This window comes from Choloepus didactylus, chromosome 9 (genome assembly GCF_015220235.1).
Source record: "Choloepus didactylus isolate mChoDid1 chromosome 9, mChoDid1.pri, whole genome shotgun sequence".
Classification (NCBI taxonomy): Eukaryota; Metazoa; Chordata; class Mammalia; order Pilosa; family Megalonychidae; genus Choloepus; species Choloepus didactylus.
Window position 1 is genome coordinate 57,886,387 of NC_051315.1, and position 22,376 is coordinate 57,908,762.

General features: G+C 40.1%; 1 protein-coding gene across 2 annotated transcripts in view; it reads left to right on the forward strand.

The window, feature by feature from the left end:
- CERS6 (ceramide synthase 6) overlaps positions 1-19,045 on the forward strand; it is a 357,725-nt gene extending 338,680 nt beyond the window's left edge. Inside the window, exons 9-11 of one of the 2 annotated variants that reach the window (XM_037849819.1) lie at positions 6,803-6,959; positions 10,849-10,872; positions 13,266-19,045. In XM_037849819.1, the coding sequence (XP_037705747.1) occupies positions 6,803-6,959; positions 10,849-10,872; positions 13,266-13,418 (334 nt within the window). In that variant the 3' untranslated portion in view covers positions 13,419-19,045. The remainder of the gene's footprint in view (positions 1-6,802; positions 6,960-10,848; positions 10,873-13,265) is intronic. The other variant, XM_037849820.1, reaches the window with a different exon arrangement.
- Positions 19,046-22,376: the final 3,331 nt, after the last annotated feature.

A 22,376-nucleotide genomic window follows, 5' to 3' on the forward strand; every position in this document is an offset into this window, starting at 1 on the left:
GTGTGACCTTAGGAAAGTTATTTACCATCGTGTGCTTCCATTTCCTCTTCTATAAAGTAGGGGTAATAATAGTACCTACTTAGAAAAAAAAAAAAATGTATCCCATAGGGTAAAAGTAGAATGTATCCCATAGGATTGGTTACTTGAGGATTCAGGGAGTTAACATAAAAAGCCTGAGCTCAGTTCCTAGCACATAGGTAATGCTCAATAAATGTTAGCTATATTATTATTAAAATTATGTGAGATCTTACAGGGATGTTGAAAGGATGAAATGAAATAATGTATATAACATGTTTGGCACAGTGCAGTTACTCAATGAAACAGAAATTAAATAGAACCTGACAAAAGTCGATCTTGGGTGCATGTAGGTAAAAAGGACACAGGTAGAGGATTAAAACAAGGGTATTGGAATCAGCATACATCCTGAAGGAAAGCTTTGGATGGAGAGACTGAACTTGGGATATCAGGAACATAGAAATGCAGAGCAGTTAGAGGAGAGGTTAGAGATTCAGACAGCAAAGGGAGCACCGAGAGAACGACAGCTAATTTTAAGAAAAACCCTGCCCAGCCTTGAAGTCAATAGTTGAACAAACTTCCTGTGAAAGATGGGACCAATTCCTAAGGATGGCCAGGGAATGACCTAAAAGTACCCCCATGGGATAAAGGAGATGGACAGAATTGATATGCCTGTTGCTAGAATGAAAGGTAGATGGTACATCCATGTTCAATTTCAACTTCTTGTAAGGGATAAAGAAATTACTTTCATGTCTGACGCAGACTTTGTATCTTTTATTCAAGATAATTAGATATCTATGCTGCAAGCTATTCAGAGACCGCCCTCCCTAAACAGGGAACTTGCTGACAAATACCAGCGTTGTGGAGATATCTGAGCTGTGGGTGGACTTGTCTTGTTAAAAGGGGAAAAATTACACAAACGTTTTTCAGCCTTGTAGCAGCCTTGACTGCCCAACTTGATGAGACGTTATTTAGGTCTGGAGTTCTCCTTACTGTAGAAAAGCTAGGAACAAAGAAGGTTGCTTTCAATAGTGAATTAATTATCTGACTCTTCCTTCTTCAGGTTTTAAATTTCCACAGTTTTTGTTTAGAATAAATGGTAAATGTTTTTCTACCAGAAACCCCTTTAAAAGTGGATAAAACATGGCAGTGGGTTGTTGATAATCCTTACACAGAATCTATTTTACATAAATGTTTTGTATAGGTAACATGCCAGAGAAAATATGCATTGTGAAATAGACTGAGGTCTGTCTGGGAAAGCAAAGTCAAGACCATTCAAATGCCATGCAGTAAAGAACACCTTAATTTTGACCATAGAGCATATTTTACTTTTTCACATACTCTACTGCATCATGTAGCACTTCTCAAAGCAAGATCTTGATCCTGACTCTTTCCTGGAGAAGCAATCTTGGCTCTATTTAGATGTTTAACATGGATCTAATTACTGTTGATCAGTCCAGAAACACACAACCCTAGGGCTCAGATGTGGCTGTTTAGTGGGGGGATCGGGGAGAAGGGGCAGAGGTGAGTCACGCTGTGGTTGTGTTTGGTGGCCGGCCGTGTTGTAGTCAGTACCGTCTACCCATAACTCATTCACACAACATGGCCCCAGCCCCTGTCATCTTTAACCCATCTGAGTTACTACTATGTGGTGCCTACCCGTAAATCACTGGAGCATTTTAAAAGCATGTAAGATGTCTAGGGCTGAAAGTGAGAATGTTCATCTAACTAAGACGAAGAATCCATAAAAAGGTAAGCATGAGCAAAATTAACTGTAGGGCATAGCCAGACTGAATTCTTTTGAGCCTTTAAACATCCATTAAAATAACCCTCCAAGGCTGTTATTGGGCTAGTCCCCAGTGTATCTGCACCTCACGGGTGAATTGTCTAGATGTAGCTTTGCCATGCAAACTCTCTGTTGAGAGTGGTGCATGAAGAAGCTCAGGCTGGGGGCTATTCATTCCATCATTTGACAGGATTATTATAAGGGAAGGTGTAACCTAGAGATCTAGTGTTTTCTGTGCTGAGTCACACACCTCTGGGAAAGGGTTTTGGCGGAATAGACCAGTTTGAGCATGATTTGTGCATGCGTGATGTGCCATCTAGTGGTTAAGTGTGCCTAACATTAATAAAAAGAAAAAAAGCTATTTTCTGGTCCCTTCTGCCTCCAAACTCTCCACCACTTGAGCTAAGTAGCAATAGGAGGTTTGATGCTGTAGGTTAACTATTATTCAGGGAAGAAAACGAAATTTATTTTCTTATATGCCATATGTTGAGCACAAATTATTTTGGAGGAAAAGCAAACTGATATTATAGTAATTATTCATGCCAGAAGTTGTAAATTGGCAGTGTCGGTACGGGTTTTATCTGCCTAATAGAGTACTTTCTTTTCCACTTTATTAAGATAGAACTCACAATATAAAGTAAATTGCACAAATCTTCAATATACTGCTTGATAAGTGTTTACTCATATATATAACATATAATCACCACTCAGATCAAGATATAGAACATCAGTCTCCCTCATCCCTGTTCTCATTAACTCCTCCCTCAAAGATAACCCAATAATTTGAACTCTATCACCATGGATTTGCTTTGACTAATTTTGAACTTCACATAAAGGGAGTTATTACAGTACATACTGCGTCTGGCAATTTTTTGGCTTATTCCAGCTGTGAGATTCATCCGTGTTGGTGCAGGTAGCCCTCTCTTCCATTGCTGTGTGATATTCCATTAGGTGTCTCTGCCACAGTGTATCTGTTCTGCTGTTGGTGGACTGTCAGGTTGTTTCCACTTTGGGGCTTCTCTGACTAATACTGCTGTGAACACCCCATTCATATCTTTTTGGTGGACATAGCACTCTTCTCCTGGATATATGTCAAGAGTGGAATGATTGGGTCACAGGATATCAGTATATTTAGCCAAACTGCCAAACAGTTTCCAAAGTGGTTGTAACCAATTTTTACGCCCACCAGCAACATCTATGAATATTTCAGTTGCTCCATGTCCTTGACAATACTAGGTATTGTTAGTCTTCAATTTCAGCTATTCTGGTGGGCATGTAGGGCCACGTGGTATTTGTACACAAAAATACAGATATCATGTGTGCCAGTTTGAATGTATTATGTCCCCCAAAACACCATTATCTTGGATGCAATCTTGTGTGGGCAGATGTATTAGGGTTGATTAGATTGTAATTCTTTGAGTGTTTCCATGGAGATGCAACCCACCCAACTGTAAGTGATATCTCTGATTAGATAATTTCCATTGAGTAGTGGCCCCGCCCATTCATCATGGGCCTTGATTAGTTTACTAGAGCACTATATAAGCTCAGACAGTAGAGCAAGCTTGCTACAGCCAAGAGGGACACTTGGAAGGACACACAGGAGCTGAGAGAGGAGCTGCGGCTTACAGAGACATTTTGGAGACAGCCTTTGAAAGCAGACTTTTACTCCGGAGAAGCTAAGAGAGGACAAATGCCCCAAGAGCAACTGAGAGTGACATTGTTGAGGAGCCGCAGCCTAGAGAGAAACATCCTGGGAGAAAGCCATTTTGAAACCAGAACTCCAGAGCAGATGCCAGCCACGTGCCTTCCCAGCTAACAGATGTTTTCCCGACACCATTTGCCATCCTCCAGTGAAGGTACCCTTTGTTGATGCCTTACCTTGGACACTTTATGGCCCTAAGACTGTAACTGTGTAACCAAATAAACCCCCTTTTATAAAAGCCAATCCATTTCCGGTATTTTGCATAACAGGCAGGATTATGCAACATCTTGTTTCTCTTTAACTGGCAACACTGAGCCTAAATTCTTGTAAGACTACAATTGGCTGGAGCTTTTCAGCCTGTTTACTGTGGGCACCCCTTTCCAGCCCATCACGATCTCCTTGCTCCCTTTGTTCTGAATCTGGCGTCTTTCACTGATGTGCATTATAGGCCTGGCCCACAGGCAATCTGAGACTGTGACCTCTGCCTGGCCTGACCTCTACATGTTGTACAGGTGAAAAAGAAGTCTTTTCTCCAAAACAGAAGTAAGGTACCACTAATATTCCATTCTAACGGACACATTCTTTCTTTCTTCCTTCCCATTCTCTCCTTCTTCCTTCCCATTCTCTCTTTCTTTCCATCCCTCAGCAATCCTGCAAAATTCAGCTTTATCACCATTTAAATGTTTGACCATATGGGGCAGCATCCTCCTCAGAAACATATACCGTAGCCAAAAGCCAGAGTTTACTGCTTGTCAGAGTCGTAGAGGCATAATATTTCTCTCCCCATTCTAAATTCCTGATACATTGTTTTTCTTACCAGGCTTCTCACTGAGAGATATAGCTCCATTTGAGGCCCTGATTGCATTTTCCCAAGTGTCTCTGCAGGCATCTAAGTCTATTGTCAAAGAAACCCCATTACTTCTGAGCAGCATCTTGGAGGTGCTGATTCTCACCATGGAATTCTGATGCAGTATTTCAGAAATTAAATGTGAATCCCATGTCACCCGTGACTGCCCCGACAACCTGTTCAAATTAAGCCACGCAGTAACATCACTTCTAGCACCAAAATGGTGAGAAAGGTTCTCAACCTATAATCCAGCAAAGGCTAATATATAATGAATAGCATTATGCACTTGCTGTTGCTATTTACCCAGGACTTCCCTCTGTTCAGATGAAACTAAATTCTCTCTGAACGTCAAAATGCATACTCTGTCAAGAAAAGCTAGTTTTGAAATAAAATTATTATTATTCTATATGTGGGTGTGTGTGCATATATACAAATAATATATTTATTTTTATGGATTTGAAATGATATAATAATGTATTTTTCTCTTTCTTGCTTTGCCCATATCATTAGAGACGCTTTAAACATTTTCAATACTTTGAATAGCTTCATAATTTCTGGAATAAGAATGAATACTAATTTTTAACCATTCCTTGTTATGGCACATTTTGATAATTTGCTGGTTTTTAAAAATATTTAGATACTTTATGTTCTTGTATTTGAAATTAAATCAAGTCTTTGACTTCCCACCGTACTCAATGGATAGAACTTCTAGTAGAGTGCTAAGTAAAAATGGTGATACTGACTGTTCCTGGTTTGTTCCTGATTTTAAAGGAAATAACTCTGGGGTTTGTTAAAAATGATGACAACTGCTGATACGAGAGAGTTAAAAATCATAAGCAAGTTCTCTGAATTCTAGTTTTTAAACATCAGCAGTGGGGAAGTGAACATTACCAAATGTCTTTTGGTGCTTTGAAATAAGGTTCGCACCAATTTGGCCTATAGATGTGATATGTTACATTACTAGATTTCCTAATATTAACATTCCTTCTCCAGAACGATTACTATCATTCTTTTAATGAATTGATGAATTCAATTTCTTGCTTTTGTGTTTGGGTTTTAACGTATATGTTTACTGTACATTGTTCTTCAGAGACAACTAGCATGGCAGGGTTAGAGATGAACTCTGTTAGCCTCATGCTAGTCTATAAATAGAGGTTGCTGAAATTGGAAGGGGGATCCTGTTTGTCTATTTCTCATTCTCTTTTTCTTATCTCTTATCCGAAAGGCAATAAGTGTTTTCCTTTTGTAAATTCACAGAGTACTTTTCTTAACTTCTCTTGAAGCATGCATCCACTCTTTCTTGTAGTAAAGTTATTTGTGCATTTGTCTTCTGTCCTTGTATGAGTGGTTAGTGTCTTAAATCTGAGAGTTTCCCATCTCTCCACCTTAGCCACTAGGGTTTGTCCCCCTGGCCTCTCCAGAGAAAAGTATGGGTCCCAGCAAATCACAGTACTTTTAAATATGTGGTTGGTGGAAATGCACTTAGATGAGTTCTCTTGTCAACACCCTTAGATCTCCAAACCATCTACAGAGGAAACTGAGGAGAGCAGGGAAGTTAGATTGCTTCCAAAATTGTGTGGATGCTGTGGTAGGGGTATGAGTCCGGAAGATGTCAGTCAACTTCCAAAGGCTCAGGAACGGACACAGGCAGGGACTAGAGCAAAGCACTGGAAACCAGCCCTCACATACCTGCTCTGTATGGCTGCTCCATTCTGGTCCTGATGGTAGATCACAAAGAGAACCAGTTAATACAAGTACTTTCCTACCTCAACTACACTAACTTCACTCTCTTAAAATTCAGTAAATTCATTATATCCTAATAATTGTTTAAAAGATTCTTCCAATATTCATTTCAAGGCATCACTTCAAAACAATGTCTTTCAGTTGTCAGTTCTTTCACAAGAGAAGGTTTAAAAAATTAACGCCCCGCTAGTGGCTCCCCAAGCTGCCTGAGGACAGGGATTAGGTCTTAAGCATGTTCTGATTCCCACTGTGCTTTGCATTGTGCCAGGCGTATGGGTTGTACTTATCTAATGTTGACAAAATTAATTAACTTGATCTTTTTTCTTGCAATGTGAGGTTATCAAATGGTGGTCCTTAAAACGTCTTTAAAGCCCAACGGCCACTTCACAGGCTATGCAGGCCTTTTAACAAGTGGTTAGAGGAAGAATCACAACCAAAAACTTAATGGAAGCTATTGGAAGAAATGATGACTACAGTTTAAGGGGCGCTTAAAAACACTGTTTGAGCCAGAATCAAAATGAATGTCATGTTGCCGCTAGGAGAGAAAACTTCAGGCAATGAGAGTTTTAAGAACCTGGTCGGCTTTTAGACCATCCTTCCAGGGAAGGAGGGATTTTTGCTAACCTTGTGCTTCCATGCAGAAACTAGAGTTCCTTTAAAAGTAAAGTGAAATGTTTGGTTCATTAATTTACTTTCTTCTTTTCCTTAGGGTATTAAATACTACATTATTTGAAAGTTGGGAGATCGTTGGACCTTTCCCTTCCTGGTGGGTTTTTAACCTACTGCTGTTGCTTATACAATGGATGAGTGGCGTCTGGTCTTACTTGGTCATAAAAGTAGCTTACAAAGCTCTTTCAAAAGGCAAGGTAAGATAAAATTCAGCCTTTCCAATAGCTCCCAGAAAATTTGGTTTTTTTGGTTCTTCTGAATCGAAAAAAAGACTTACTGTTTCAGATTTCATCAAAACTACTCTCATTTCTTCAAAATGTAGCATAACTTGCTAGAAACACAAACCAACTTTTCACCTTCCATTTAGCTCATTTTTTCTTTTACATTTCTTTGCTGACTATGATTCTGATGATCTGCATTTATAATTTTAGATTTAATGATATATAATTTGTGTGTGCTCTTTCTTTCCCTCTCTGTCTCCCTTTGTCCTATCTGGTTGCATGGTACAGCATGCCCATTGAAACAAACCTTTTTCTCAAATTGAAGGGTGAATCCATTCCTGATGTTCCCAGTAAAAATTAGTTAACTCTGTTTGGTTAAAAAACACTCCTGAGAAACTAAGATGGCGGCTAGGTGAGACAGGGCAAAAAAACACCTCTGTGAAAAACACTAGATAAAAACCAGAAAGTGACCCAGAATACCGGTTACAGTGATGCGCCAGCTGGATGAGCTTTGCTAGTACCACAGGGGCTGTATACTTGGTGAAACCAGGAGTCTGCATTCCGAAATGAGTGAGTAAGCTGGCTGGAAGACCCGCAGCCGCACAGAGGTGTGGGGAAGCCAGGGGTTGGCGCTTGGAGACTGACTGGTTCTTTTAAAAAAAAAAAAAAAGGGAAAAACCCAGGAGCGGCTGCAGTTGTGACAATTGGAACCACGCAATAAAACACAGCAAGAGGGGGCTGGGCCAGCCTCTCAGTGTCTGGCCTGGAGGATAGCCCGCTGCAGATACCTCCAGGGCCGGGGGAGCAGAGGGGAGAGCTGGAAGCAGAAAGAAACCCCGCGGCTAGCAGCTGGCTCCCCAGAGGGCTGGATAAACTCCTGCCCAGGTCCGTGCCCACAGCCCAGAGCCCTGCCAGTTGTCCCGGAGCTGGGAAGGAGAAACTGTGCGAGGGGGGGATGGGGTTGAGATGCCCCATTCAGCCATCTTTGTATCAGGCTGAGAGCACCCCTGCACAGCCCAGAGGCCCTGGGCTTCCCTTGAGGGACAGCGCACACTGGTGACGTAGCACGGCATTCCCTCGGCAGAGGTCCTGGAGGATCGTGGCTGGGAGGGGAGGCCCTCTCGGAGAACCCAGGGACGCTACGCCAAGTCCAGTGGTTTGTGGGACGGCAAGAGAGAGGGTCTGGGGCTGAACTGAAATGAAGGCTTAGACTCTTGCGGCGGCCTTGAATCTCCGGGAACACCTGGGAGGTTTGAATATTAAAGCTGCCCTTCCTCCCTGGCCACCCAGACAACACCCGACATTCAGGGTGGACGGCTCCAGCAACACACCCAAACTGAGTTCTCCAACTGAACCCCACAAGAATGATTTCCCCACGCACCGTGGGGACAAGGTTGAGAACTGACTTGAGGGGTATAGGTGACTCACAGACGCCATCTGCTGGTTAGTTAGAGAAAGTGTATGCCACCAAACTGTGTTTCTGAAAAATTAGATTAGTATCTTTTTTTTACAACTTGAAAGAACCCTATCAAGCAAAGCAAATGCCAAGAGTCCAAAAACAACAGAAAATCTTAATGCATATGATAAAACCAGATGATATGGAGAATCCAATTCCAAACACCCAAATCAAAATATCAGAAGAGACATAGTACTTGGCACAATTAATCAAAGAACTACAATCGAGGAACAGAAACATGGCAAAGGATTTAAAGGACATCAGGAAGACCATGGCCCAGGATATAAGTGGCATAAAGAAGACCCTAGAAGACCATAAAGAAGACATTGCAAGAGTAAATAAAAGAATAGAAGATCTTATGGAAATAAAAGAAACTGTTGGCCAAATTAAAAAGATGCTGGATATTCACAGTACAAGATTAGAGGAAGTTGAACAATGTCTCAGTGTCCTAGAAGTCCACAGAACAGAAAATGAAAGAACGAAAGAAAGAATGGAGAAAAAAATTGAAAAAATCAAAATGGATCTCAGGGATACAATAGATAAAATAAAATTTCCAAACTTAAGACTCATTGGTGTCCCAGAAAGGGAAGAGAAGGGTAAAGGTCTAGAAAGAGTATTCAAAGAAATTGTTGGGGAAAACTTCCCCAACTTTCTACACAATATAAATACACAGAGCATAAATGCCCAGTGAACTCCAAATAGAATAAATCCAAATAAACCCACTCCAAGACATATTCTGATCAGACTTTCAAATACTGAAGAGAAGGAGCAAGTTCTGAAAGCAGCAAGAGAAAAGCAATTCACCACATACAAAGGAAACAACATAAGACTAAGTAGTGACTACTGAGCGGCCACCATGGAGGCGAGAAGGCAGTGGCATGACATATTTAAAATTCTGAGAGAGAAAAGTTTCCAACCAAGAATACTTTATCCAGCAAAACTCTCCCTCAAATTTGAGGGAGAGCTTAAATTTTTCACAGACAAACAAATGCTGAGAGAGTTTGCCAATAAAAGACTGGCCCTACTTCAGATACTAAAGGGAGCCCTACCGACAGAGAAACAAAGGATAAAGAGATATAGAGAATTTTAATAGATATATATAGAACCTTACATTCCAAATCACCAGGACACTCATCTTTCTCTAGTGATCATGGATCTTTCCCCAGAATGGACTAATATCCTGGGACATAAAACAAGCCTCAAGAAATTAAAAAAAAAAAAAAAAAAAAAAAAAAAATTAATATACTCAAAGAACATTCTCCAACCACAATGGAATACAAATAGAAGTCAATAATTTTTGAATTGTAGCTCCACTATTTACTTCCTACATGATATAAAATACACAAACTCTAATGACAAATCAGTGGTTTTGAACTCAACGCAAAATATGTAATTTTAGACAACTATAGAAAGGTGGGGGAATGGAGGAGTATAGGAAAATAGTTTATATGTCCTATTGAAGTGAAGGTGGTATCAAAGAAAAACAAGATTGCTATGGATTTAAGAGGTTAACTTTAAGCCCCACAGTAAACACAAAGAAAGTATCAGAGAATATGACCATAGAGATGAAAAGTAGAGTATGGGTTAAGAGAAATGGGGGAAGGGGCAATGGGGAGTTAAGAAATGAGTGTAGGGTTGCTGTTTGAGGTGAAGGGAAATTTCTAGTAATGGATGGTGGGAAAGAGCATTACAACATTCTAAAGGTGATTAATCCCACTAATGGAATGCTAGGGAGGGGATGGAATGGGAGGATTTAGGCTGTATATATGTTTCCACAATTGAAAAAAAAAAAAAAAAAGACAGTCTAAATAGAAGACAATTGAATGCCAAGGATGAACCTGGATGGAATTGGAGGATGGAGGACAGGAGGCTCAAAGGGACACAGTTGAGACATAAGGTAAAGGAAATATAGAATGTAAGCTTTCTGTCATTGTTGAATCTCTTGTACTTCTTAGCTGTGCTTAATGGGATTGCATAAAAGAATGTTCTTGTTCATGGGAAGTGTATATGTGAATTATAGTGTATGTTCAAGGATGTGTGCAGCTAGCTCTCATATGTTCAGAAGACAGAGCAATAGATGATGGATGATAGATAGGGAGGGAGGGAGGGAGGGAAAGAATTAGCGATGTGACAGCATGTTAAAAAGTTGGTGGACTGGGCTATCGGGGGAGGGGGGTCAGGGTATGATGGAGTTCTGTGTATGGGGTTAGTATTGTTTTTGCAACTGTTCCTATAACTTTGAATTTATTTCAAAATAAAGAAAAAAAATAAACCAGACTCCTGGAGCAGATTCAAATAAAGCTTCCTGAGCCCCAGGCCTTCTGTGTAAAACACTGCTATTTCTGGATCATTCTCTATGACATTTTCTTACTTTCATTGTTTGTTCTCTTCTGTCTGCCACCCTGGAAGGCTGGGAAGTGGAACCCTTTACATGTAAGTTCCTCACACCTCTCTCTATCCCTGTCCTGGGTGCCATTTAGCCTGTTGGTGGGGCTCTCGTCCTTTTGTTTCCATGCATGTTTTTCTGTCTAATCTGTTGGCACTGACTAGATGCTCTGAGATGTGACTCCTCCCATCTCCAAGGGGTGCCGGGAACAGCTCCCTTGGTGCTCTTTTATGTGCACATGCATTGTGCTAAATTTTGCATGATCCAGTAGAAGTTGTGGGGGGGGCGGCTTCTTTAGTTGATATTTAACATTTTGGCTAAGAGACTGAAATAGACTAAAGTTAAGTAGGAGAAACAGAACTAATTTGGAGAGAGAATTAACACAGTCCAGCAGGAAGCTGAGCATCAGCCGTTTGCCTGATGTGCCCCAGGGCACAGAGCAGCACGTGGCCTCCTTCAGGACAACAGAACTGGCCCCTCCCACAGGGGCATGGGGCAACTAGACCTGTACTGTGAAGCCCATTCTCAGCTTCAGCTCCAGTATAAATCCAAACTGTTTTGATCAATTCATTTTTAGAAGCTAAAGTATATTTTTCTGTGACCTCATACTCTTTAAAGTAAATAGACATTTCTGTTTTAAAATGTTCTTGACCTCATTTGGATACAAATTAAATCAATGTACCCAATAGAATTAGTGTGGTGACAATACTGAAGATCCAAGGACCCTGTGGATTAGATTACTTGTGTCCTTATTGCATTGCTATTTCCACCAGACATACTGTTTTCCCTTCAGCCTATTCCTTCAGCTTTACAAAGAAACCCTCATTAATTTCACTCCAGATCGCAGCCTTCTGAATATCTTAACTGCCATTGCTGCTCACCTCGGACAGTAATATTTGTCTTGGGTTATTTTGAGACATGCTAAATTGTTCCTTTCTTTGAAGGTAGCGTAAATACAAATTTTCCCAAAGGCAATTTAAGTAATCTTACTAAGTATGCAAATGTAAATTAATCACTCTTGAGAGCTAGAGTGTTCCTTTCTATCAGCTTAAGTTTTGACTAATGAACTTCTGAATGTAGTGGAGCTTTATTATAATGCTTTTTGACCCATGTTTTTCAGTTAAAGTATCCTCAATCTAGTCATTTTGGTGTTTCTGTAACTAACAAACTTCCTGGAGATGGTCCATGGGAGTTCACTGCCATCTCAAGAGGCGCTGTAGTGAGGGCCATACAATATGTGTTGTTGGGATGCCTCAGTCCTTCTTAGCTGTCACAACCCACCTGAGAGATGGCTTATTCTCAAGTTGGAGCGGGTGAATTCAGGATTTTCAAGTTGGGGGGTGGTGGTTACACAGACAGGATGTGACATGGAAAAGCCCCCAGTTAATTTGGGTATATCTCCTTGGAGCCTTTGCTAACCTCCTCACCTAGCCCCTGGAGAATCACAGGCACCTAGATAGTGAAGATTTCTGTGAAGTCAGGACCCCAGACCCCCAAGACCACCACATTTAGAAAATAAGTAAATGGTACTCTGTTACTCAAAAGGTCCCAGAGCCTTCTGGGTAAAAAATGATTCCTGTATCTTGGACTTACAGGGTAGGAGTTTCAAATTATTCTTATTTCCCCCCTAAATTACTTCCTTGATAGACAATGGAGTTTTTTTTTTTTTCATCCTTTATGATATTATATTGATTTATATCCTGGTGCTTTATCTTAATGTCCTCATTACTTTAATGAGACTAAATGGAGAGTTGAAGAGTCCAGGAATCACAGAGCCATTTCATGATGATCCAGTCAGTGGATTTTCCTCTGGAAATATTTTAAGCTTGACCTCACCCAGCAGATTGCCAAAATGCCTCCTCCTGCCGTTAGTCACTATGTGGTATGTAAATTAAAGTTTCTACTTAATTTTAGCAGTCATAAAAGGGAAGCAGATTAAATCATAAAATAGTACATTATAATGCCAAATAGGAATATTTTTTAAGTGATTTAAGTAAGTAAATCTCTCCATTATTGTGGTTGAGAACTGGCTTTAAATGATTCACAAGGAGAATATGATTATCGGAGATTTAATTTATCCATTTGTACCAAATACCTATTATGTCATTCCAGTGGTACATCATGCCACTTTTCAGCTAAGAGTAGGATTCATAGACTAGGACACTCTCAATTTCAAAAGGTACCTTGAAAGGGTCAGTACGACCAGCCTTCTGTGATGCCTAAATCCCCCTACATTCCTTGATAGGTGACTTTGTCACCCAAATTATGTATCTCCAGTGAAAGGTGATTCATTCCTATAGCAATATTCTTAATCTCTTCTGCTTTTATTTAACATTTGGTTTCTGTTTACTTTTGTGTATGATTGCATGTGCTTCTGAGTATGCCTTACCTTGATGGTTTGTTTGGAGCTGGTTACGCTCACCTTCTTTGTTTTCCACAGGTATCCAAGAATAATCGAAGTGATGTTGAGTCTAGCTCAGACGAGGAGGACTCGGAACCTCCAGGGAAGATTCCCCACACTGCAACAGCCACCAACGGAACCAATGGTACCAATGGGTACCTCCTGACGGGCGCCTGCCCCATGGATGATTAATTACTCAAAACTACAAATCCCAAACAAAGCCAACTGTTTGTTCCTGGAAGTATTTAATAAATTGCAAATGCAGTTCCTTTCATAATCTCTCAGCACCAGAAACAAAAATTAGGATTATCAAAGCATTTTGATAGTGCACTGCCATATGTTGTGTCTGTGAATGAAGAATTACCATTCTCTATATGTAGGCATGCTATATGTAATTGACAAGGGAACAGTATTTGCTTTTGTACTGTCTTAGGATATTATTTATGTTTTGTATTTGTTTGTAAATCTGTGGACAAAGGAGGATTTCCTCACTCCTTTTATCTCTGACTCATGACAGTGAGGGAGATGCACCATCTGCTTCTCCCCCTTTCTATTGCCGTAGCCCAGGCTGTTAAAAGCATCAGCCTAATTTGTCACTTAGAGCCAGCAAAACCCGTGCAAGATTCCCATACAGCTCCGAATAGGTTTGCTTTCTTTGTGTTATACTGTCCATTTTCAAATGCCTTTACAGTCTTAGCGCCCAGTCTCCCAGCATAAAGTTTAAACATGATGAACTAGGTTTTTAAATTGTTGGTCTCCATGGTCAATTAGCAATTGGAATTAAAGAGGATAGTTTGGGGAAGACGTTTTTAAGAATTGATTTTGTATTAAATTGCTTTCAAAAAGACTTCATTTCTTATGCACACAGCCATGATCTCTTCAATGAGTGTGATAGTTACTTAGGGATTAAGTCATTACCTTGTATATAACAGAGATTTCTTAATTCTCTATGATGAGGACAGTGCACTGGCTCTGAAGGAAGACATGTACTTAAGGGCATAATTACAGATAAAGAATTCACTCTAAATTTTGAGAATCTGTCCCCGTGAGCTGGACATAACATAAAAAGGGCAACTGATTTCAACCTGGTTTTGCCACTACCCCTGAAATTACCAGTCTTCTATCATGTCATGAATTTATTTGGGGACAGAAAAAGGAGACTTTCAAGAGTTGGCAAAGAACACTTCCATTGCAAAGCACTTTATTTCAACCAGCTTTGAAGAAAAAGCCCTATCTGGTATTTTATCTCAATTTTTTTATTTTGCTGAGGAAAATAAAGCCAATGGGAAAAAGAGTACTTTACCCTTTGTTTTTCTCCTTAAATATAACCCAAAATGACTCTCCTGCCACTGGAAACTGAGCAGCACTACACTCCAAGTCCTTTTGCTTCCTTCTTTGAAGACTTGTTCAGTTTCCAGGAATATTTTTTCAAGTGGAGCTATTTCCAGAAAAATAATTAAAATTCTGTTGGGCCACAGCAATACCAGCAATGAGAAAGATTACTGAAAAATATGTTCCCATGATTCTCCTACCTGGCAGTGTTATTTGTATATAGCTAAGAAAACTATATACATTAACCAAACATTTTATCTCTTTTTTCCCCACTTCTAGTAAATAGGAATGAAAAGATATTAAAAATAGTTATTTTATAAATGGAAAAGACCATCATCTAAAATAGGAGTCCACAGCAAAATGCAGTAATATAAATGAGTGAATGAGGGCTTGGTGAAGATGAGCAAAATTCTTGAGAGTATGTGCTTCATTCAGAGGCTTTCACATTCAATCCAATTTCGAAAAATAAAAATAAAATAAAGCTTTGTGCCTAGAATTTGCAACTTGTGAGTTAATAATTAAAAGAATGCTCCTAAACAAAAGCCTCTTACAATAATATTGGATCTGTTCCCCCATATGTTTACAAAAATAGTATGTTTCTGGCATGGTCCTTAGTAATAATTGAAGAGAATTAGAAATACGTCTACTTGTTTACTGAGAGAACAGTGCAACTAAATTCTGCTTGTAAAGCTTTATATTTTTTGTTTCACAAAACACAGATTTGTCTAGGTGTGTAATTTGTGGATGGTTTGAGTTTGCAAGACCAAGCGTAAACGTCAGAAGTGCTTAGTCTTCTGAACATCCTCTAAGATGCAAAGATACATAAAAAGCTATAACTAACATGTTATAACTGAAAAATTTTGAGGAGATAAGTTTCTTTTCTTATCAACTAAAACATGGAACAGAAGAATGAATTCTACCTTGCTTTAGTGTCTGTGGCAAGTCCTGTTAATAGGTTAAATGAACCAGAGGGAAAACAGTGTGCTCAGATTTTGATCATGTGATACTCTTTAGCACAGAATAATAATTTCAGGAAGAATAGCTTGGAAATTGAAAGTTTAGAAGAGTTGTATAAAATTAAGTAAATCGCATTTGTCCTTTGCAAAGGCAAACCTAAACAATGTTTTGTTTTGGCTTCCCCAGAAGTCACTTAAAAGAGGACTGGGAAGACAAAAAGCCTCTCTTACCAGTGGCATTAACTGACTACAGTTCTTTATGTGTCTATAGATGTTATTTCACTTTACATTTTAGAGCAAAGGGTTCTTTTAGGCTAATCAAAATGGAGTTTGTAGGCCTTTGGAGGAGAATAATAATATATTCCTGTCTACTCTTCTCAAATTCCCATAACGGCCAGATAAGGCTGGGAGAGAAAAACATGAGTTACTTATCTTCCGCCTGGGCCAGGCCATCATTTTGGAAGCATATTTTGTCAGTTCAACTGTGGGTTAGTGTGAGTGATGTTTCCTGTTAATTAACTTAGCCTGTGTTGATATCCCTTCTTCCTGACCACTTTCAACCTATGCCGGGGTACAAAGGGATATGTAGGAAGGAGTCTAGAAAAAGTAATATTTTATTCTCCAATGTTCTAGCTTTTCTAGATTGCTTAGAAGGTGAAAAAGTAAAAAACCAAGTATTGACCTTTGGTCAATAAATGATATAAAATGTGTGGTCTAGGTATGCATTTGTCTGTTTATCCAAAAACTGAAAGCTCATTGAATCATCCTTATCCAAACATTTTTTCATAAAAACCGTCCACCACGTACAAAGAACCTTCCCCTGTCCTTTGTCAATCCTGTGTTCATGCTGCTGACACAGCTGGGAGTGAAGAATCCTTTCAGCCTCTTGGCCACAGAGCTAAATATGGTAGAGTCAAGGTCACAGAGGACCTAAGATCAGCAGAGAAACCAAATACAATTCACATATCCAAATTTAGTCATATGGACGTTAAGAGTAGGGGAGCAACTATCAGTATTTTAGATTATTAAAGTATACATTGTAAAAGTGTATATGATTGCTGCCTCACCCCAGGAATTTATTAATTGAACTTATTAATTCAGTTTTTACTGGGCTGCTAGACAAGATGGTGTCCTGAGGGACCATCACATAATGAAACTGGCACCTGACAGAGATAAACTAGGCAGAAAAGGTAGCTCCGCAGAGAAAGCAGGAAGTTGGATGAGAGGTAAGAAGCGAGATAAAATCAGATCACCTCTAACCAAAATGATGGGTGAACTTCAAAATGTCCAGTTCTGTTGCCAAACTTTCCATTCTGAGTATCTGGTAAGAGTTTGAAATCGAGCAAACTGAGAGGATCTGAATCTTCTGCTTTGTGTATTTCAAACTCATTGTTATTTGGGCTAAAGTTAAAAACTAGATTTCATTACAGCTGAGCTGAGGCTTTGCAAAAGTGCTCATCAGAGAGAACTTTATGGACTCCTGTGATTGTCTTCAATCTGTTCATGATTTTGCATTGAGAGTTATTTTTTCTCCTTTCTTGGAAATGTTAATGCCAAAGTTGCCTGAATATTTGAGTATTTTTCTTAATTTGAAGTATAAAAAGCATACAGAATAATTCCAAAGGTATTAAAAGATCCTGTTTATCAGTATGTGTGGTAATGTCATTGTGTCCAGAGAGGCTTCAAGAAATCCTTTGGAAATAAAAGATTAAATGTTTACGTTTCATGTGGTATTTGAGGTCTTTAGATGCTAGTTAGCTTACTTTCCTGTCTTTGTCTTTGGCTAACTCCTGCTTTGTAGATGAGTAATAGTAACCCTGAAATGTTTCTGACATCCAAATAAGAAAAAATCAAACCAGATTGAAGTCAGCCTCATGGGAAAGGGATCAGAAGGCACCTTCAGTTTCTAAGTAACTTGTATGGAAAGAGAGCCTGAAATTCCCTCTCAAGATATTTTTCTTGTCATCTAGCCTGCTGTCCATGGAAGGAATATACTCAATAATCATAAACCATTCTTGAACTCATGCAAAATGCAGCAAGATATATTTTTAAATGAAGTTGTTACCTCCGGAGTCCGTTTAGGATCTCTTGATAAAATAATATTGTGGCATCCTCAAATTAGCACTGGTTCACTGCAGCCGCATTGTAGTTTTTCATAGTAACAGGCCAGAAGGGCCCTGTGGTTTTTTCCTTTCATCTACTCTGGCAGTTCTTTGTGTGCACAGCCCCCTACCCTCCTCTAGGGGGTGCTCAAGAGGTGCCATGGAGGCCTATCTGCCCTGCTGTTGGAACTCCCCTAAGATGTACTCAGAGGTATCACACCTGATGCTGGCTTTCAGGAGAAAAGTGTTGAGAGATTATAAAACATCATAAAATAACTGTTAATAAGATATGCAGGAACCTAAAGGAGAACCTGTTAATCTTTTCCTACTCTTTCCAACGTGAGTTCCCACTGAAAGCTTTGGAAGGAAAGCATCACCAAAAGGCCGCAGAGAAGACTCCACCAAGTCAAAAAAATAAGGTCCCTGCTGCCAGATGGAATGTATTGTCTCTACAAGACTAAGCAGGATGTGGCGGGAGGGGAAGCTAGTCTAACATCGGTCTTGTTTATCTCAGTTCATCAACATTACTTTCCGCCTCCTGGTCCTCTTGATAAAAGAAAACTGGGATATTATCGCTTTCCTGCTAAGGATTTGCCAATAGTGTTTGGATCAATTATGTACCCACACCTCCTCCTCTGCCTGGTTCCATTTTTCTGAAAAAGTATTGTGGCCACATGTGTGTGTTTCTGTACAACATGGGTCCATGAAAACTTGGCTTTCTATTTTGGCATATGTTGCATGTCCAGGAAACCAGGAAACAAAAGCTGTCAGTCTGGTTTCTGTGTTCAGTTAAAACAGATTTTTATCAAGACATTTTTTTTTCTGTCCTTTTAAAACTACCGTTGGAAAATTAGGGATTTTTGACGATTGGTCAAAAAAACAAAAATAGCTCGGTAATAAGAACAGTTTTGTGGCAATTTTGGGGCTTTAACCTAAGCTTCATTAATTTAAACATGCTGAGCACCCTCCAACTTTGATTTCTGAAAGTTTCTTAAAGGCCCTAAGCTCATTATTTTCAACTCTTTGACCACAAAGTCGTTTACCTCCACGGCCATTTGTTGTCATGGAAGGGAGTAGTGATTAATTTTTTTAATTTCTTTCCTTCTTTCTTTCTTTCTTTCTTTTCTTTTTCTTTCTTTCTTTCTTTCTTTCTTTCTTTCTTCTTTTTTTCTTTCTTGCTCTCTCTCTCTTTCTTTCTTTCTTTCTTTTTTAACTTGCAGTGAGAAATAGGATAGATGACCAAATCTTACTTGTTTTTCTAAGGCAATTCAGTGCTTGGGCATCTCTGTCAGGCATGGAATGGTATACTGTTAGCCAATTAGAATTATTTTATGTATGGTTATTGTGTTTTGCTGATTTTTATATGAAAATATAATTATTCATTCTTGATCTCTGGAAGCAATCATTATTATGAGGATCATTTTACTTTGGAAACACTTTCATAATAAAGATAAGTATTAAGAGTACTGTGTGAATGCCCTCTTCTGTAAGCACTAAACTGCTCATGTTGGTAATAATGTCAAACCTTCCTGGAAAAGGTTTATTTCAGGGTTCACATCATCTCAACAGTTTCTTGCAAGGTTTCTCAAAGCCCTACACTTGCTGTGATCCTCGAGAAAGTAATGTTATATTATTTCATGATATATAATAGTGTCTCTTTGAAAATTAAGACATGAGCTCTTCAAAGTTATATTTTATGTTAGCACTTCATTCTGGGGAAAAAAATATACATTTACAGAGATATCAGTTCAAATATGTCCGACTTTACTGATTTTCCCAAATTATAAAAGAGGCACTTAGAACAAACAGAAGCCAAAGCACAACACAGAATTGCCCCTTTGTTTGTATAGCCAAAGTCTCCTTCTCTGGGTCCATGACCCTCTTTGTTAGACCGCCTTCCCTCTTTCTCTGTCTTTCCTGTGTAACAGTCTTCCCCAGCTGCTCGTCTTCTGCTCTAAACTTGTCATCTAGTTATCTCAAAAACCATAAAAATAGCACTAAAAGTTAACCAGACTAAAATTCAACTCCTACCACCACCACCACTATAAAAAAAAAAAATAAAGCAGACACCCCATTAAAATCTTATAAATATTATAACCACCCCCCAAACAATGATCTGATTCCAAACATGCATTATTCTAATAAATTAAACTACCAAATTTTCTCTAAAGCCTAAAAGGTATCAGACTATAAATAATTGCACCACTTTTATATATTGTATATACTCCACATTCTTTAAATGTGACATAATCTAATGCTATAAGCATCCCTCCCAAATAACCACAGTGTAACTCAGATTCTCTCTAGGTGCCCCTCCTCATTGCTGGGTCAAATGTATCCAAACTTGGCCCCTAATTCTGCTTCCACCAACCCTGTACTTGCTTCAACAGGTTCAGTGGTAACAGCACCAACAGCAAGGATGAAAGACAGCAAGATGATAAAGTAGGGGGGCCTGGCGCCAGGATGTGCTGGGATGCTGGGTGGTCCCTTAGGACCAATCATCATGGTGACTAAGCTGAGACACACATCCTAGTCCCCAAAGCTGCTGCACATGAAGAAACAGGTTATCTGATTCCTAACGTTGAAGTTAGAAAATTTTATAAAGCCTCAATCATCAGGGCCCAGAAGTCATCGTCAGATTGTTCAGTTGAAGAAATGTCAATAAAAGGACTACTTTCAGGGACATAGTCAGGGTTGCAAGATCAATCAAGGGATGTGAGGCACCTAGAGACTAGCAACTGTGGAAACCATACCACCCCTAGGGCTGAAGAGACAGGAGGAGGAAATGGCAATGGTGTAACTAGAGGTCAGTGACTCAGTGAGAGGGGGTAGGTGGAGGAGGGGCCACCATACAGGGGCTGTAAGTCCCAAGCAGCACAGCCACACGCTGGGGAGACACCATTGAAGTAGGGAGGGAGTGGGGAGCAAATGCCTGACGTCACTCTTTCTGATTTCTCACGCCACCCACTGGCTGAAACTCAACCAGAAAGCTGCCAGCGGGACACCTGGGAGGCGTAGGCAGCAGGGGGCAGCCTCCCAGGGTGCAGAGGGAAGCAGAGACTGGATGGGGGGAGCCAGGAGAATGAACAGCATAAAGCTGGTATTCTTGGAGCCTCACCTAGGGTGTGGCACATAAGGGCCATGATAACTATTTGTTGGAGAAACAAATGAACACACTTAGGACAGTGCTGGTGAGATACGAGCTATCGAGCAACTAATTCTTCCATCTGTTAGGAAGACAAGCATGAGAAAGCACTTTGTACCCAACTATTTCTGGACTTGACGTTTCCCTGTGTGGGTTCCAGCTTCTCTCGCTGGTGCTCGGGGTGCAGAAATTGAGGAGTCTGGGGAAGTTCGAAGGGCAGGGAAGCACCTGTGGCACCAGCATTGCAAGCCCAGGCATGGGGGAGCGGCTTCGAGGGAGGAAGACACAGGACTGAGGGGAGAGAAGCGGCTGGAAACAAACTAAGAGGAACTGGGAAAAGGAGCCCTGGATGTTGGAGAACTGGAGAATTAATGAAACTGATTTGTGAAAAGAAAATGGAGTGAAAAGTTCTAAGCTCTGGCACTCAGTAAGTTTCAGACAAGTTTATTTGTTTTTTTAACTCGAATAATGGAAAATTATTTTCATAGCAAATATAACTTCAACAACAAAAGCTCAGGTTGGCTGCATCACTTGATCATTCAAAAATATTTATAGGAAGCCTAATAGGTGCCAGGGATTGTTAGAGGCACTGAAGGCAGAACGGGAAGACAGGGATGGCTCCTGCTTTCATGGAACTTATATTTAGTAGGGGAAGGAGAAAAAATTTAAAACAAGGAAACAAGGTAATTTCACATGGTGACAAAGGACAAAAGTAATGCAGAAAACAAAACCAAATGATTGGATGGTGACAGACACCTGAGGGACAGGTGATTCGCGCTGAAACCTGACTGACAGGAGCGGCTGGGAGAGGAGAGGATCTTGGGCAGGCGCTGCCCAGGCAGTGAGAACCTGAAACACAGAGGCCACCAGATGGCAACACACTTGTAAGCGCAAGTAGCAGCAAGAATGCCAGTGTGAATGAGACACAGTAATACAGAGGGAGAGTGCCGGAGATGTGGTTGGAAAGTTAGGGTGAGTCAGTTCATATAGGGCCCGTATCCCAGGGTGAGGAGGTCGAGTTTTAGTATAAGAGCAACAGGACGGATTTTAGGGTTTTAAGCAGCAGAGTAGCATGCTCTGATTTAATAAGACAAGAAACCTTGGGTAAGCAATGCCTCATCCCACCCCAATACGATGGAAATAAAAGCTCAATCTTCTCATGTCTGTAGGTGTGCCATGGGCTTTACATTACAAGGCCAGATAAGAGCACATGGCCATGGGAAGAAATAAAGGATTAAGCATTATTGAGGATGCAACCCACGGGCAACAAAGTTAAGTCCTGACGGAGAGTGACAGGTGGGGAGTTTCTGATGACAGGATGCTGAGATCTGAGACAAGAAAAACCTTCAGATTCCTTCAAAGAAAGCAGCTTGAAAACATACGACAGACTGACAGACATCAGCCCTGGGAAAACCTTAGGCAGGAGGGTGAATTGCTGAGTGAACATGGTTCTTTTTCATTGTTATTGTTAGCACCTTCCTTTGTGGAGTTCAAAGGCTGACAATTGATGGATGATAGCAATTTCCAAAGGGCTTCTCTGGAGAAAGCGAACTACCAAAAATGGCAGTCCTTGCTGTTTGTAGGTTCCGTAACTGCTGGTTGCCTCTGGGTTTTT